The sequence below is a fragment of the Hippocampus zosterae genome, chromosome 7 (genome assembly GCF_025434085.1).
Source record: "Hippocampus zosterae strain Florida chromosome 7, ASM2543408v3, whole genome shotgun sequence".
NCBI classification, from domain to species: domain Eukaryota; kingdom Metazoa; phylum Chordata; class Actinopteri; order Syngnathiformes; family Syngnathidae; genus Hippocampus; species Hippocampus zosterae.
Genome location: NC_067457.1, coordinates 2374848 through 2392539, shown reverse-complemented (window position 1 = coordinate 2392539; position 17692 = coordinate 2374848). Strand labels below are relative to the sequence as shown.

The 17692-nt window shown below is 50.9% G+C and overlaps 1 protein-coding gene across 4 annotated transcripts in view; it reads left to right on the top strand.

Annotated features, from left to right (window-relative positions):
- vti1a (vesicle transport through interaction with t-SNAREs 1A) overlaps positions 1 to 10150 on the top strand; it is a 65905-nt gene extending 55755 nt beyond the window's left edge. For all 4 annotated transcript variants that reach the window (XM_052070884.1, XM_052070887.1, XM_052070885.1 and 1 more), the window contains one exon: positions 9488 to 10150. In XM_052070884.1, coding sequence (XP_051926844.1) covers positions 9488 to 9581 — 94 coding nt within the window. In that variant the 3' untranslated portion in view covers positions 9582 to 10150. The remainder of the gene's footprint in view (positions 1 to 9487) is intronic.
- Positions 10151 to 17692: the final 7542 nt, after the last annotated feature.

Below are 17692 nucleotides of genomic sequence, written 5' to 3'. Positions count from 1 at the left end.
TCCGCGGAATGCGGCCGGTTTAATGGGGACACGTCGCTGTCTATTGACTGGAGGGGGGGGGGGGGGGAGCTTGGGTCTTGTTCCTGCGCGATATTGTACTTTAGTGTATGCGCGACGTTGTTCTTTTGCGAGCTAGCTAAGGGTTGCGCTTCGAGATGACGGCGGCCAAATGTTCAGCGTACTTCCCTCAAATGTCCCCCCCCCCCCAAAAAAAGCCATTTCCGTCTACTCCCTGTAAGTCAGCTTTTTTTTTTTTTTTTTATGAACAATTTGGCAAAATAAGCCATATTTGTCTTTTAAGGCCACGGCAAATTGTTCAAGGGCTTCCACTCGTTTCACTCCATTGCGCCGTTGCGTACGCCTCGTCACGGGGGGGGGGCCGGATCCTCACTTCCTTTGTCCTCTGTCGGAATCTCGACTTTTTTTTTGTTTTCCACTCACCCCCTGCGTGGCGCATCACTCGCCCATTTTCCGCCCATCTTCCGTACGCTTCCTTGCCGGACCTGGCTGCAAGAAAAGATTCTGTTTTCTTTGGGGGGCGGGGGGTAACCTTCTCCCTTGGATCACACATCCCCCCCCCGCCCGTCTTCTGTCTCCTAACGGTAAATGTTAAGATCTCGGAGTGGATCAATGGCGGATATCCTTTGATGTGCCAGGACACGTTGCGAGCCGCGGCTTCTAATTGGAGCGCCCGACCGGCGATCGATGTCGGCCGTAATTGCCTGACACGGCGAAGGGCTGTGAGACTTTATTATCATTAATATTTAGACGTGACGTGGGAGGACCGGAGTCGGGGCTAAATGTACACGGGCGGTGCGAGGCTTTGATCTGGCAGAGATAAGTAGATCGATCGGCGTTGTCGGTCGGAGGGAAAATAGGTCGCGCAAGTGTGGCGAGAGCTGGGATGAACAAATTAGAGACGCCCGATTCCTCTCGGATGCTATTGAATTTCGCTGGGAAGTTTCCCTTCAGCTCAAGGGTGTGGGGGGGGGGGGGGGTTCAATCTCGTGGCCCGGCGTCGTCAACTTTTGCGGTTGGGAAACAACAGCCACCGTCTCATTAGCGGACTTAACAATGCACTTGACTTGCTGGTTGCGTCTCCGAAGGCAGTTCAAGTTTGACTTCCTTGACAGCCGGCATTGTTTAGGACACTGGATAGCGAGCGAGAGCGAACGGGTCTCCCGCGGGGGGGGGGGCGGCGGTGGGGTGGCGCTTCGGGCCGTGTCATCGGTGTCAGCGAACACCGGATACTGTTACCTAAAACCAGGCAGTGAGCACACTCGCCCCGTCTGAGCAGCTCGACTAATCCCCCTCTCGTGTGTAAACTGCTTCCTCAAGGACGCAAAACCGTCATGGCTAACCGCTTAATGGGATAAAAATACATCTTGGTTGTCACCTCCGTGACCCGATTTCATAAACAAATACAGTAGCCACTGATTAAAAAACAAAAAAACTTTCTTTTGTTTGTTTTATATTCTTTGCTGATTTTTTCAATCATTATTTTAATGAAGACATTGTTGTTTGAGGTGTCACAGACGCCCCCCCCCCCAAAAAAAACATTGTCGCCAAAGCCACAGTTCTGCCTGACGCATTTTTTTTCCCCACGATTTTGGGTCAGAAACCAGCCAAAGCCCAAAAATACAAAATCAGGCTCCTCTTGCCCACAATTGGCAGCGCAGTCTCCCGATCGGCCTCGTTCAACCGCGGGGGGCGACCGACCGGAACAGCTGAATGGCAATTCGGTCAGTTTCGTCGGTGAAAACGTTTTTCGTCCAAGCGCCACTGCGTTCCTTCTCCGGGCCTTCCCTGGGCCTTCCCCATCTGTTTGCCCGGGCCGCCAACCCCCGGCGCCGCCATATTTCTGTAACATGAAACAAAATGCTCCAGATTATGGCCGTTTGTAAATCACGGCGCTTGGCTCCATTCCCCCGCTCATTAATGCGCATTTAACTGCCCCCCCCCCCCCCCCCAAAACGGCTCCTCGGTCGTCCCGCTGGGAATACATCCCAATTAACGATGGCTGCTCGTATCCTCTCCTTTCAGATGCGCCTATACGTCCGTGCGCGCGCATATGTTCCGGTGACATAACCTCGCAATTAACCAGACGCATAACGGCGACGCACGTCCAGCCCGAGACGACCGGCCAAGCTCCAACTTTCAAAATAAGAGAGTAAAAACAAACAAAGCCCTCAAATTAGATTTCCCCAAACATCGCCTTCCTTCTCATCTGTGGCTTCCGGATCAAAATAGACCGGTCAAGCAAATCCGAGCAACGCGGCAACGGCGCTTGACCAATAAATGCCCCCCCCCCCCCCCCCGGATCGACCCGAGCGCCAAAAGGCTTCGACAAGGCCCTTTTGGTTGTCCTTCGCTCTCCCCCTCGCCGGTTTTATCGGCGCATTTTGTGTTCGGGCTCCTCGGCTCACCTCGCCATGCGAAGTGAGCGGCCGCGCCCGTGTGCGAAACGCCACCTCAATTTCATCTTGGCGATCTGCAATCGCAAGCGTAGTCGAAGTGGGTTCAAGTGACGCGTTGGTGTCGTACGATTGATTTTATTTTTTCATTTTCCAAATGCGGCTGTGCTTTCCCGTCGACTCACTTCCTGAGGGTCCGCCCCGCTTTGCTTCTCCCACGGGGCGAAGTCGAGGGGGTGGGGGGGGGCACGCTTGAGGCTGCGGCAGCTTTAGCGGGGCTTCGGATAAGTATGGAAGGTGGTGAATGGGTTGGGGGGGTGGGGGGGGGATCATTTACACCTGCTCCCCTTTTGATCATCCGCAACTGTCAGAAGTTTGTGTTTGTGAAGCAGCCGTGGAAACACTTGCTACCCGCCATGATGTGGCACTTTGTTTGTTTTCCGTCTCTGGCAGGTTCTAATGCTTTTTTTTTTCTTTTCCTTTCTTTTTTTCTACAAAGTTGTAAAGTACCGTGTTCAAGTTGTGATCTCCGTTTAGCGTAATGCGGCGCCGTCGGAACTTTTCTTGTCGTGACGCGTTTTGGTGTTCCTCCTCCGGTTGTTGGCCGTCCGGTATGGTGCTACCTTGACTCCCCGAGTTTCTCCAACTCTGATTGGTCGCTTCCTTGTTGACAGCGTCCAAACACTCGCAATTACTACGAGGACCTTCCGGGCCGTGCGTATAGAAACTCAACGATATTAGCGTATGGATGCCGAACTTCGCTAAGTGAATCAAGGCGGGCCGTTTACGTCTCTTGCCCCCCCCTTCCCCCCTCCCCTCCGTGCCAAGCAGGTAATTCCCGGGACATCGTTCAGGACAGGCCACACCAGTCAGACTGTCTGCACATTCCTGCCGCCGACGGTATACTGCCCCCCCCCCCACCCCCTCTCCTGCAAGCGCAGGATCGAATGGGCCTCCTGCCAGAGCGCCATCACAAAGGCTCCTTTGACAGCAGGTCAGTCGGTTAAGCAAGCAAGCAACAGAGGCGGACGTGGAATCGGCTGGGCAACAAGGGGAGGAGAAAAAAAAAACACTTTTCTACCTTTTCACCCCTGTGATTCCTTCCACGGGCCCTCTGCTTCTACAGTTACGAGCCGAAAGAAGCAGTCCACCGGCAGGAGGTCCGGTGGCCCTTGTCGGCCCATCGGCCGATGTCTGGCGTCATCCATTTTATGAGGGAGTAACATTTTTCTCTCATTTTGCTGCCCTTGACGTTTGTCTCGTAAAAGTTCCGGAGGCGTCCCATCGAGATTCTGCCATCGTACTTTTGAGACGGACAAGAAAAGGGTCCCCCCCCCTGCTCCCCATATCGAGGAGACGCCTGGACGGCGGAAGGAGGCGATTATGATTATGTGTCGGTCAGCAAGGCCGGAGGGGGCACGTTTGCTGACCTTGCGCTTTTGCCGCCGCTCCGGTGGTCGGCGGGAGCATGTCTGAAATTTCCCCATTCGGGAGCGTCGGGTTTCTTTGCCATCCTTGGCATGACGGAAAATGGACTTTTTATTGTCTGAACACACAGAAAGTTCAGTCCCGGGTTGTTTCAGGTGCGTCTGTTTCAAAAGATGTTGTGAATTGGGTGTTGGCGTGCAAAGAAAAAAAAAAAAGAGGCACAAACTGCCGACAAGTTTGTGTTGCTACCCGGGAACCCGCGTATCAAGAGCCAGCTTTTTAGGCGCCGGCCTTCAAAAAGAAAAATATTGGACACCCAAAGATGTTTGTAGCCTTTCCTTAGCCCACCACCCTCGCCCCCCCTCCACCCCCGTCCCCATCCCCTCTTCCAGTCTCCATCTCTCTGTCGTCTGCTTTTCTCTTTGGTGTTTGCTCTTCGGGGAACTCGGTGACCACGAGGGGGTGCGGGGGGGGGGGGGGGGGGGGCGTGATCATGAATTCTTGATGGACAGTTCCTCCATGAATTTTGCATCGTTGCAGGCTTGTGATGTGGCCAACACTCGAATGCAGATAGATAGCCTCGGCCTGTTGACCGGTGACCCCCCCCCCCCAAAAAAAACCAAACCAAAACCAGGCATTTGTGTGTTTGTTGGTCACACGGCTTCTCTTCTGAGTAACACGCACATGCTTCCAATGAATGCCCTCTCAACATCTTCGTACCCCCCCCACGCACCTTTTTGCACTTTGTATCAGCCACTCCTGAGATTTCACCGTGGCTTCCCGCAAATATGGATTGGCTTTTGCATTTTTCAAAAAGTCCCAAAGCATCTAAGGGGGGGGGGCGCCCCCTTGACTCTTGAACCCGGTTCGGCAGCAAACACAAAAGGTTGAAGCTGCCGATCTGCATCTCTCGTGGCGCTTGACGCCCACGCCGATGCTGCTGATGCCGAGAGTTTCTCGCATCCGAGAGACGAAGAAAAGAAAAAAAAAGACGACTTTTTTTTTTCTTTTCTTCCCTCGGTTGCACTTCTTTTTCGGGAGTGACCACCCGGCCGTTGAGTCTGCGACATTATCCATGCCGTTGTCATAATCAAACTTTCTTTTCCAGTCTCTCTCTCTCTCCTCTTAAACAGTTAAAGGCAAGCAAGTGTGTTAGGGGGGGCTGCGGAAGCTGGTGTGCAAATTTAATGGAAGGGCATGGATTATTTAGGATGACTAAAGCCTCCCTTGTAGTGTCAAACAGTCAGCTGGAGGATGACATGAGAGCCCTCACGTTCACCGCCAGTGTCGCCGCTACCTCCCCCAAAAAATCTTGAAGCCTGCCCGTGCTTTTATTTTGAAGGTATGCCTTGTATACGGAGCTTGCGTTGCTCTTGATGGAGCCTTTGATGCGCCACTTGCCAAGTGCGTCGTATGTGTCACTTTGAACGCCGATGGCTTTGAAAGGCCGAGCTCAGCCCGGTGAGTGACGTGGGTGTCGGGGAATTGGCAAAGAATAACGCCCCGTTGCCCACAAAAATCATACGTACATTGTTCCTCATTTTCAGTTGCTTTTCAGTTGCAAAAGGAAGACACGGAAGCAGGGAGCACCAGCGACACCCAAAATTGCTGCCGGCTAAAAAAAACAAAAACAGGAAAAATTCCGGTGCCGGTTGCAGGGTATCCGCTTTCTCTTCCTCCTTGGCGTCATTTTTTGTCCTCTTCATCTCTCTGGTTCTCTCTTTCCGTTTCACATGGAGTCGATGCTTGCTCGCTCGCTGGCTGGCTGGCTGCTTGTGGCCCGGGAGAGAAGGAGGTCCCAGTCGAAGGCAGCCGGCCTTGTTAGCCGCGTGAATTAAAAATGGATGAACCTGTACAGCCTTCGCGGCTCCCACTGAGTGCAGGAGGGGGGGGGGGGCGAATTGGGGGAACCCTAAAGGAAAACCTTGAAGCTCGCAAGCTCGCCCACAAAATAAAAAACCTGTTGCTCATTGATGCGGTGGATCCGATCCAAATGTCATTTGCAACAAAACGCCTTTCGCCGCGACGGAAACGAGCTTCAAAACGATCATTTTGGACCCGACGCGTCGTCAACATCGGTCGGAAAACAAGAAATAAAAGCGATGATCTTTCAATAAAATAGAAGCAACAAATAAGTCAAATGGTTTATCTTGAACGCCAAAAAGACGTAAACGTGGCGGCGGGACGGCGGCTCGGGTCAACTTGCGTCGACGCTGAGTGCGCAACCCGAATATTCGTTTTCTTTCAAATTATTCACCAAAAATAATCATAATAATTCTTAAAGTGAATGTAAATAACAACAAGCGTAACAAATAGGTTTATTAAGAAAATGATGCCCAAAAAAATAATTTTTCGTAGTATAAAAGGATTTTTTTGCGGGGGGGGGTGTCCGCGTGTGTCTCCAGCACAAGGAAGCATTTATTTGTTTTGGGGATTTTGCTAACAAGTGGACGCTTTGGTCCGGAGCCTCCCCTCCGCCGTGTCCGTCACTCAAACCATTTGTGAGCGCATTGATCTTTCCCTCCCTTTTTCCTCCCTCTGTCTCCTCCCTCTCTCCCCCGCTCTGTTCCTGGCCCGTTCGCCAGCCGCCGCAGCTTCCCAGGCTCTTGGCGGGCAGAGTCAGAGCAGCTCAGACAGCCATTGATTTTTATTTTATCGGGCTTCTGGTGCCGAGGAGGAGAACCCCGGGAGATGAAACTCTGCGGCTAACTTTGTTCTTAGCGGACATGTTGGGGGGGCTTTATTTTTATTTATTTTTTTGCCCACTGAGTAGGTGGGGCCTAGACCTTTGCAATGGGCCCGTGTTGAGCAGTTTTTACCGTTTCTTTTTTTTCTTTAACCGTTTGCCTGTGTCACAATATGGCGGATCACAGGGAGTCCAGATTCCCGGTTGAAGTCCAAAGTCTTGAGCAAAAATAAATTCCAATTCTTGCCGATCAAGGTGCCGACGTACCAAGATACGAGAGCGGCATCTAGGTCGGACCCGAGCCCCGACACACACACACACACACACATCCGCGCACGGTTAGGTGTACCCTGCCGCTCATTACAGCTAATAAGGCTGCGGAGAGAGGGAGGCAAAAAAAGAAGAGGATGGAAGGGAGCAAGAAGAAGAAGAAGAAGAAGAAGGAGGAGGAGGAGGAAAAACGGGAGATTTTAAATTTTAATAACACTGGTACGATTTTGTAAATCTTTCCTGACAGAAAAGTCCTCATTATTTTCATGTGGTCTCCGAGGGGCCTCTCTCTCTCTATCTCACCCTCCTCCCAACCCCCCGCAGCTAAATGGACCCTCCCTCTCTCCCCCTCTCTCTCTCCACTGTTCTGTCCGTCACCGTCCTTTTTCTTTAGAGCTTTTGCCTCTTGTCTTTTTTTTTTGGGGGGGGGGGGGTCTCACCCCCAAAGCTGCTGACTGAACACGCATCGTCAGTCTGTAAGCAACCAATGTGAGGTTGGCAGCCATGGGCCCGTTTTTCGGTTCACCTGTTGCACCGTAAGCGTAAGCCGAGGCATGGCAGCTTTATTTCTATTTCGCATTTCATACACAAGGTAGCTTCAATGTGCTTCACAATTGAAAGTAGAACATTTCAAAGCATTCACACCCAAAAGAGTTCAAGACATTTCAAAGCAAAGTAAAGAAAAAGTGACCAAAGTTCAGGGTGAAAGACTCGCATAGTTTTGTTTTGTTTTTGTCCAATGCGAGCGAACAGTCCGCCAAGGTTCAGCTCGGCACAAATGTTGCGATAGGCTCCCCACGCCGGGATGCAAAATGACACGGATGCGTGTTTTGGGGAAGCGTGACAAGGTTCGGTGGCCCCGTAACACGCACCCAAGTGTCTTCTGCTTCAGCTTCAGCTTGTACGCGAGGAAGATAGAGAAGGGGGGGGGGGGGAGGCTAGGGGCCTGGGGGGTGGGGGGGCCAGGAGAAGTTCAAGTGTGAAGAACACGCGACTCGTTGATCCTGTCCTGACACGTGGCGAGACGGAACACAACTTATCAAACCACATCCGTCCTGCAGCTTTGACAGGAGGGGCGGGGGGGGGGGGGGCACGTGTGTGTGTGAAGTCTTGGATTGCCGTGGAGGCTTACTTTCAGTGGAATCCAAGGCTTTTTCTGCCACCCGCCAATATCTCCGCCGAGTACATTTTCCAATGGCGAGGCATGGAAGAGTGTCAGCACAGCTTTTGAAGAGAAGATACAGATGAGGTGGCCAATCTCGGCAGGTCACGTTGATGATGAGGGAATGAAATTTTGGATGAATGTTCACCTGATGCTCGAACAGAGATTGCATGAGTATTTGTTGTGGTACAGTCGGCAGGAGTGGGTGGGTGGTGGGCCACGAGCATCCAACTGTCCCCAATTGAAGTCAGAGACCATCCAATAACTGCCTTGAGTTGCTCGTTCCCCCGCCTCCCTCTGTTAGCACCCGTGCTAAAGCGAGCAGGGTTTTCTGCCCTCCCCTCCCTTAAGTTCCTCATGTGCAAAATTAGCATTAACACACACTCACACTGTGATGCGCACCCCCTCCCTCCCTCCCTCCCTCCTCTGGGATATTTGGCCGGGATAAATAATGACACTAAATAATGCATGTCAATTAATAGCGTTGAGACGGGGGCTTGGTGAAACACACCGCCGTGGCGTCCCCCCCCTCCGCCCCCCCCAAACTGGTGCACCACTGTCACCGCCAGCACTTTTGAACCCATGCACATCTTCCAGTAATGAGCGCGTTTAGAAATAAAGACGTAAGCACAAGATGGTGGGCAGCGGGCTGGGGCCGGGGGTGACTGAGCACCCCCGGTGATAAATGACCACCACTGGGGTGGCTATTCATCTCCCGCTTAGAGAAGTGGACAGCGCGCACCTCCCCAAGCTCGCCCTCTCCTCCACATGTCAGCAAATGTGATAATTCTCTCATTTGTCAGCAGCAGCCAGTGTAGAGAATTTTTTTTTGGGGGGGGGCTCGATCTATCTTGTGGACATTTTACCAGGCGAACGCACCCTTGCGCCCCCCCTTCCCCGCTCCGTCCTCCTCCAAAGTCAGGCCTGGTCAAAATGTCTTGATGGTAAATTCCGTTGTTAGTTTGCTCTTATTATGACTCCCAGCAAACTATTTCGAGACTTTTTTTTTTTTCGCTGCGCTCGCAAATAAACTTTTCGGGGCGCACCTCTGCACTGGCATGTAACTTTGTTTGTTGCAAGGTTTCTCACTGTTATTTTCTGACCTCGCACACGCCTTTTAACTCTTTGGCGGGCAGTTATTCACACTGCGAGATCACACAGCTGGAACCAAAAAGAACCTTGCATAACTTTGACACAGAGAAAGAAAGGGTGCGCGCGACGTTTTAAAATTGCTGACTTGCGGCGCGGCACAAGTGAGTCTCAACTGTCCGCTGTTAAACTTCACACTCCTCTCCCGGCCTTGCGTGGGTGTTACACATAGCTGTCGGTGTCCCGTCTCTGTTACGGCTCCGGTATGACCTCCAAAGACCTAAAAAAAAAGAGGTCTAGCGTGCTTGCTTCAAGTTGTCCCTTTTTTTTTGCACAATGATTTATTATGACACATAAACGTTTTGCATGTTTGCCCAGCTCTGCGTGATATGCTAAGTGAGGTCCCACCCCTTTTTTTTTTTTTGTCTCTGTTTACAGGATCATCCAGAATCGCGTGCTGGTCTTCGTCCTGGGAGCCTTCATCGTTCTCACCATCATCCTGGCCATCTATTTCAATCTGCGGGGCCGCTGATCTTCCAAACACACACACACACACACACACACACACACACATGATTAATAGCGACAAAAAGCGTTGTTGGACTGTAATTAGGACAAATGGTCACCATGAATCAAGCTTTTCCAACGGCTGACAAGGACTTTTTTTTTTTAACCCTCCTCCCCCTCGTCGTCTTGCGTATTGTTGTCTTTTCTCCTCTGTCATGGTCCAGCGTCCTTCTCCAGGGACAGAACTCGATTCATAGTGTTGATCTCAGCCCCTTTCGTTGTGCACATTTTCACACAAGGGAGGACAAAAAGTGGGATCCGCGGGAACTTATTTCAGATCGCCGTCCTCACGCTTCAATTTTTAAAATGAACCGGGAGATCAATGACGGGTTGTTAGTCAGAAATGGTGATCTCACGTCAATGATTGGTTTCATTTCAATGTATGGTACAGACACGTTCCCCTCTCATTCTTCTCTGCTCGACTCAACTTTCTACACTGTGCGCTAATGTCGGAATGTACTTCATGTATAGCTTGGAGATGTTTATGAAATTGATTCTGCTATTTATTTATAAAGGCGTCTTTTTGTGCTCAAACTGTATTTTCTGAGTTGTTTTTTTTTTAACAGGTTACAAATTCTATTTGAGCCATTTAAGCGGTTATTTACAGGGCTCACTATTTGGCAAGCTAACTGGCTAATTTTTTGTTTGTTTGGGTTTTTTTGTGCAAATCTGACAGGAAAAACCGCCGGCAACAGCGCTCATGTTAGCTCGCAGGCTAGCGATTGATTGGCTCATTCACACAAAAGACAGCCCGAGTAAAAACTCCCCCCGCCCCCCCTCCCAGCCTGTTGGAGGTTGAGACGGGACGACAACTTTTAAGGATAATGACAGTTAATTAAATTCATTTGAGCAGGCGAGGAGACGGATCAAGTACAACCTGACGGCCGGGGAAGGAGTGTCGACCTGTTACTGCGTCTGCAAGGTCATTTACAATCCAAACATATAAAGGAGCAGTTGTGGTGCGCCGGATGCAACTTGTGCCCTGCCCCAACCGCTTCTCACAGCAAAGAGAGGAGCACGCTCCACATTCTTATCCGCGCCCATTTTCCAAACCACCTGGATTGACCCCCGGCTCCCATGCGAGAAACATGGTGCTCGTACCTGCCGTCTTGGCGGATTTGCTTTTTTTTTTTTTACCCCCCACCCCCTCCCTTAATGTGTGTGTGTGTAGTAGCATCACAAACCGACCGTCATCTGCTTCAAAGTCTCCCATTAACAATTGACAAAATAGCAGCCCGCCCCACGCTGGGTGGGGAGCGACCCACCGAATGTTGTCACGAAACAGGAACGGGAAGTGATGCAGGAAGCACGGGGGGGGTTGGGGGTTGGGGGGGTAGGCCGGTTAATGACCAGCGCTGCGTGCGTGCGCGTGTTCAGCCTACCTGCATGCTCTTGTGTTTCCTGCGTCTCCCTCCTCTCCTGGCACCTTTCCTACCCCCCTCCCTCCTTGCCTCCCTCCCTTCCTCCCCCGCCCTCACCTCCCCCGCCAGCCTGTCAGACGAGAGGGTGGAAGGCAGTGTGGCGGGCGGCGGCGGCTTCTATTTGAAGTTGTAATGGTGTCAAAAAGTCAGGGCTGACTGACAGACGTCAGTCCCACAGGGCCTCATTAAAAACACCGCCACTTGACAAGGAAATAATTGAGCGCCGGCGACAACCTGAGGGAGGGGGTGGGGGGTGCGCTGGGTAAGGGAGGTGTGCGCTTACTATCCCCCCCCCCCCCCCCCCATCTCCTTTTTAGATGTTTTTATTTTCTTGTCACTACTGTCACCGGGCGATTATGTTCATTAAGAGGCAGCATTAAAAAAAAATAAATACGGCAAGCCGAGACTCGTTTTGAGGGACGTCAGCCCACTGCCCCCCCCCCCTTCCCATTCATTAGTATCCCACCTTTTAAACTTGTCAAATATTGGTTAGGTCTTCCTCCAGCAGGCAGGTAAGGCGGCCACCCCTCCCCCTTTGAGACGCCACCCACGTCTCCGCTTATATTTTCAAATCATCGCTTAAGCCCCCCCCCCCCTCCACTCCCCCTATTGTGCAGGACCAAAAAAAAAAGTCAGACCCCCTTCCCGCCCTCCATAGCAACAAACAAATGGTGATGATGTCATGCCGCCCCCTCACTGTGGGAGTGAATGGTGGGAAGGTGATTTGGGACCCTCAATAAAACTTTGGGACCCCCACCCCACCCTTCATGATGCTATACCACCCCTGGCCTTAGTGGGGCGCTCCACCCCCCGAGTGGTCTTGACTCTTGACCATCGAGAGACATTCCTGCTTGAATTTCCAAATGATTGTTTTGCTGGCCTTCTTGCACCCACTCAAAGAGGCACCTGCCCCAAGTTGCGAACCCCCCCCCCCCCAACCCAACCCTTCATACCGACAAAATGCTGATGGCATCCCTCTTACGTCCTCGGTGGGGCGCTTCTATGAGTACCAGTTTCCCACCTGCCTGATGTTTGTCAGCCATTTACCATGACAAGGGATCGTGACGAGAGGAGCACCGTCTCACAAGGGGGAGGGGGGGAGCCGTCCACTTGGATAAGGCATCCCAGCACCCCCCCCCCCCCTACCTGTAACACCCTATAATGCACACGTACCGACACACGTGCACATGAGAAGGCTCGTCACTGCGACAACTCCCCGAGGAGACACAACAATGGTGTCGTTTGAGCGCCACAATCAATCCGCCACTGTTGATGTCAAGCCCCCCCCCCTCTCCCCCACCTCCTCCCAGCATGGCGGGACACACGGTGCAGTGTTACGCCGTTCACAAGAGGCGCCACGTTCTCCGCTTGTACGCCAGAGCAAACGGCTTGTTTGGCCGGCAGAATTTTTCAGGTTGTCCCGCTGATGCAACAACGGCCGCCATTTTCACAGGAAGTATCGATCCACCGGCATCTAGTATCATTTCGTTCTAGATCCATCAATATCGTAGGGGTTGCTTTTTCCTTTGAGACTACCGCGTGATGCGCCGCCGCTGTAAAATTGAATTGCCTGGAAAAATTCTTTGAAGTCATTCGAAGACTTGAAGATGGCGGGATAAGAAGTCTGGTTACGTCTCTGCCAGAATACGCCTATTTCGTGTCCCATCGCGGTCCAAAGAAGCCGAGACACGTTCCCCCTGGAGGCGGCTCGGACGTTGATCGAGAGCGAGCACCTTTTACTCTGCCGGCCCTCCGCCCAGCCCGGCAATTTACTTTGCATGCGGCGTCTTAGCCGACACGATTCTAAATTTCCAACTGGGAGGAATCAGCTTGTTCAAAAGGCGGCCTGCCAGTCACGCTCCGCCCGTAGCCCGAGATCTGAGCGCCGCGTGATAACCCGCGACATCTCGCCGCGAAAAAACGGCGGGCCGATCAGCTTTGATGGAGCACATCCGCCGTGACAGGCTACTGAAGAGCTTGCTAATGAATGAGGGGGGAGGGGGGTGCAGAGGCGGGGGGTGGTGTTGGGGTGCGTTTAGCACCCGCGATGAACAGATGGACCGACGGCGAGCAGAATTCGTGCTTTGCCACCAAACTCCTTTGGAGCAGGCGTATGGGTACCGAGGTACAGTGGAGAACGTGACCATCTGATTGGTTCACCGTTGAAACCGCAGATTTTTGCAGGAAGGGGCGGACCGCCTTGTGCCCCCCCGCCCGCCCCCGTGATAACAAATAACGAGCCCAACTGTTTTTATTGGGGTAAACAAAACTCGTCTTCCGAGGGCTAAGGCAACAACTTTTGCTCATGTCAAGGCCTGCTGAAGACCCCCGTGAGTTGAGAGGCCATATTGATTCCCCCCCCCCCCCGCCTCCCCACCAGCCCCTCCTTTCATGACTCTGGGATTGCCCATTTCCTCATTCATTTTTAAAGACGACTCATGAGATTCTTCTGTCCCCTTTTCTCAGATTTTTTTGACTCCCATCAATACCACAGCCCCACCTCCAACCCCCCCCCCTCCACCACCACCACGCCTCCCTCCACACCACAACGCCACCTGTTGCAACCCCTTTTCCCCATTGCTCCCGCTCCCTCCTTGACCCTGAAAACTGTCATTCAACCACAGATCACAGCCGCAGAATATGACGCCTTTAAATAAAATATGGTGAAAATTTTAATTAAAAAAAAATTATTTTCATGTCTGCAAGAAATCATTTGGATTTTGCACCCCCCCCCCCCCCCTCCACCAAAAAAAAAAAAAAGATGAAATTTGAAAAGGAAAAAAAAATGCTGGAGAGATTTCAGCACCATGGACAGATTCTGCAGCTTCCTTCATCGTTGAGCTGACCGGAAGAATTGTCCAGATGCTGTCGGATCTTCCCGGTCAAAAAGGAAACACGGACCTTCCTGATCAGGGTGACGGCAACAACAAAGTAAGAGATCTATTTTTTTCATCGATCATGCCCTAGACCAGCGGTTGGGTCATATTCATGGTAGAAATCATTTTATCTCGGTCTCATTTCTAATACCACAAAAAACTGGCATTTGAGCAAGGGTGTGTACACTTTTTATATCCATAACTCATTCTTATGCTGTTTTCCTCTTTCACTATTTCGAGATTCCTCTCCGACCAACAGGTGCTCGTGTTTCTCTGGGGAACCTTCACAAATGTGGCGAGACCACGCACAGTTCGTGTTATCATTTTATTTCATTTTCACGAAGGGTATGTAACGGATTCAATCGCAAGTCACAAATAATGGCCTTCCGGTTTTCTTGCGTGCTTTCTCCTTCACAATTGCGCCCCAACCCCCCACGCCCCCCTCGCCCCCCCGACGCTGACAGGGAGTGGAGGTCACCCAGAGAGGTGCCTCGCTGATGGATGCCACTCGGCGCGCCTCATCCGGCCGAGCCGGCAAGTGAGCGGGGGGGGGGGGAAATAAATAAATAAGTAAGCAGTGGCATCAAAGGGATGTTCAAAAGGAAAACAAAGCCTGCGTGCGCGTTCGTTTGCGAAACACACACACACGCGCACGCACGCATGTAGAGTGTGTGGGGGGGGGGGGGGGGGGCGAGAGAGACACACTTTTAGTTTTTCATTTATTTATTTATTTATTTTGCTCTCCAATGACATCCAGCTGCAGACAAAAGAAGGCAGAAAAACGGCAAATGTTTGATGTTTTTTTCCACGCGTGCATCCGGGCGGCATTTTCCAAAAAGCAACAAAAGCGAGCCTGTGCATTTGCCACTGATAAACTCACCTAATTGCAGATTTTTTTTGGTGGGGGGGGCGGAGGAGGGGGCTACAAACTAACCAACAGAGATATGCAATGAACTAAAACCTCAATTGGAAACAAACAAGTCAACCTTCTTTACCACTTAGCATCAATGCTAACAGCCGGCAATCTAATCTATGAGTCGTCACTTGCCCGAGCGGTTGTACTCCGTTGACTCATCTAGTAGGCGCCAGATTGAAGACTTTTTTTCCCTTCGTTGAGCCTCTCAATCCAATAAACTTGATGCTAATGCTAATTAGGTTGCGGTGTGTTAACCTTTCGAGCAAGTGACTGAAAACAAAACGGCGCGGCGAGCAAACAGGACTCGCGTTCAAATATCAAATATAGCGACTGAGACTAGCGGCGCGCTAATGAGCTGAGAGAGAAATCGAGGCCTTGTTATGCATTCCATTGGGCTTCCAGGCAGGACACGTAACCGCTGCAATATCGGCTGCTCCATCCAGGCAGGTGTTCCTCTACTTTAATAGGAAGAATGGCCTTACGTTGTTTTCGATGACGAGCCAAAGTGAATGGCAAATATCTGCAACTCGGATCCAGGCAAGATTGTAGCCGTCCTTTCTGTTTGTGTTGTTGCTCTCTTTTTTTTTTTCATTTTGTAGCCTGCTAGCATGGCCTTCACATACTCAGCATGGGCTCAACACATGAAATATTGAGGAGGCAGGGGGGCGGGGGGGCGGGGGCTGATGGGTGGCAGGAGACGGGGGATCGTGTGGTGGCTGCTGTACCAGCTCCCCAAATCAAAACAAACGTATGAAAGCCTTACCTTCAGTAATTAATGTTTTGTTTGTTTGTTTCGCTTTTGTAAAATGATTTTGTTTACATTCCTATGTTTCGCGCCTGTGATCTAAACCAACTTCTGATTTTTGGGGGTGTGGAGGCGGGGGTTCCTCGGGGCAAGAGGGGGGGGGGGTTCTCCTTGAGATTGACAGGAACACAGAAAGGGTCGACCCGCTTTGACGGGCTCTCCTGTCAGGATGAAGCCGAGGTGCTCTCTCAGGGCTCCGCCAGTCTGCCCGCCCGCTTTCCAGCGCACCGCACCGCTGCCCTGATTGGCTCCTTATCGTGCTGCTAATCACCCAAAACACGCGCACACATTTAGGTGTCCTTCCCTATTTGGAATCAACAGCGCCCCCAAAAAAGCAAAAAAAATAAATAAAAAATGAGGTAATCCTATTGGCTACGGTTGTCGTGGTAACCCCATGTTATGTTAGTGTTAGCATTGATGCTACAACGTTGTGACTGTTTCGAGTTGTTTTGTTTATGACTTTTATTTTTTTTTATTGGTTTGAAAAAGAAAAGTTGACTGACTGAGTGACTTATTTTCACTTCTGTTCCAGATGCTTGATTCTATTTTTGTTTCAATGGCTGACGTCCCCCCTCAACGAGGAGCGCATCCTCACATCATGGCACCCTCATCCCACGCGGCAGAGACTTGGATCTCGCTGCGCTGGCTCGTTGACGTCCAGATTCACGCAAAGACTCCACCTGTTAGGATTTCAATGATGGGCTTTTCTGTCCCGCTCTTCATGCGCTCTTGAAATCAAGTTCGGGTGAGTTGAGTCAAAGCTATATTTTTGCGGACATGCTTAAATTTGAGCTTAGGTGAACTTTCATTTTTTTTTGTCGTCCGGCGACTTAAAAAATCTGCATCTGGGTCCGGATTATTTCATTTTGTGCAACCACTTCACGTCAATGAGCTTGTCGTCTCTTTTGAAATTCGATGAATTGTGCAGCCCCAACAGAGCGTCGCGCTTCTTCTTCAGCCACACAGCGCTAGCATGCTAATGCGGCCGCCTTAATAGCCCGTATGATGAGACTTTATCTATAGTTTGTGCATATAATCAGCAAACTAAAGGCGCCGACCCCCCCGGGAGCGAGTTCACCCGCTGACACTTGACATCTTTATAATTAAGCGGCGAGGTCTAATCTCTTCCTCCTCACATGACACCAAGTGGCCAGCCGTCACATTGCGGCCCGCCATTTAATATGCTTATAAGCAGCATGTATTATTCACATATGCAGATGAGCTCCTGTGCCCAAACAGACTTTTTGACACGGGTGCGGGTGGACCTGCCCTTCTTGCAATTTTTATTTCCAGCCCCCGACAAAGAAAACAAAGTTTGCTGCCAAGGACAGTTTGATTTTTTTTTTTTTAAAGCCATATGATAATATGGAATTGTTGTTGTTGTTGTTGTTGTTGCTAGCGCGACAGTTCATTTCAACAAGTAGAGACTGACTATCGACGGCATGAAATCTTTTATAATCTCGGAGTAGCCGATACTTTGAAATAAGGCCCGATCCCGATCCACTTTTCTTCATTGTCATCACTTGCAGCAGCCCCAAATAAATAGATAAGAGTTGCGCAATATGTTTTCTCCCCGTGGTCGGTTGGCACCAGGATGTAAATTTGCCCTTGTATTTTAGTCGCTTGGGTGAGATATATTTGGAGTTTGGCTTGATGTCGGGCTGAGGTTGAGGCAGCAAAGCTTTTTGGGGACGCGAGTGGAAGAAAGAGCCTTTTCTGTTCCCTTTGAGCTTGGCTGACCTGCGAGGGGCTCGAGTGAGCCGCCGCTGCGACGGCCGTCCTCGGCGGGCCCGACGAGGCTCGACAGCCTCGTAGCTTCGCCGCCTGGCACGGCTCAGCGCAGACGAAAAGGCAAAATTTGCAAATTAGGATGAGCTTGTGCAACAATCTTTGCTATCGAGAAATAATAGGGATGCATAATCAGGACCGGTTAAGAGTTCACGCTTCATTTTAATTATGAAGTTAAAGATTTTATTTATGAGTTATTTTTCTAATTCTATTTTATTATTTATTTGTTTGCGTTTTGGGGTACTTTTTAAAATAATTTTTTGTTGCTGT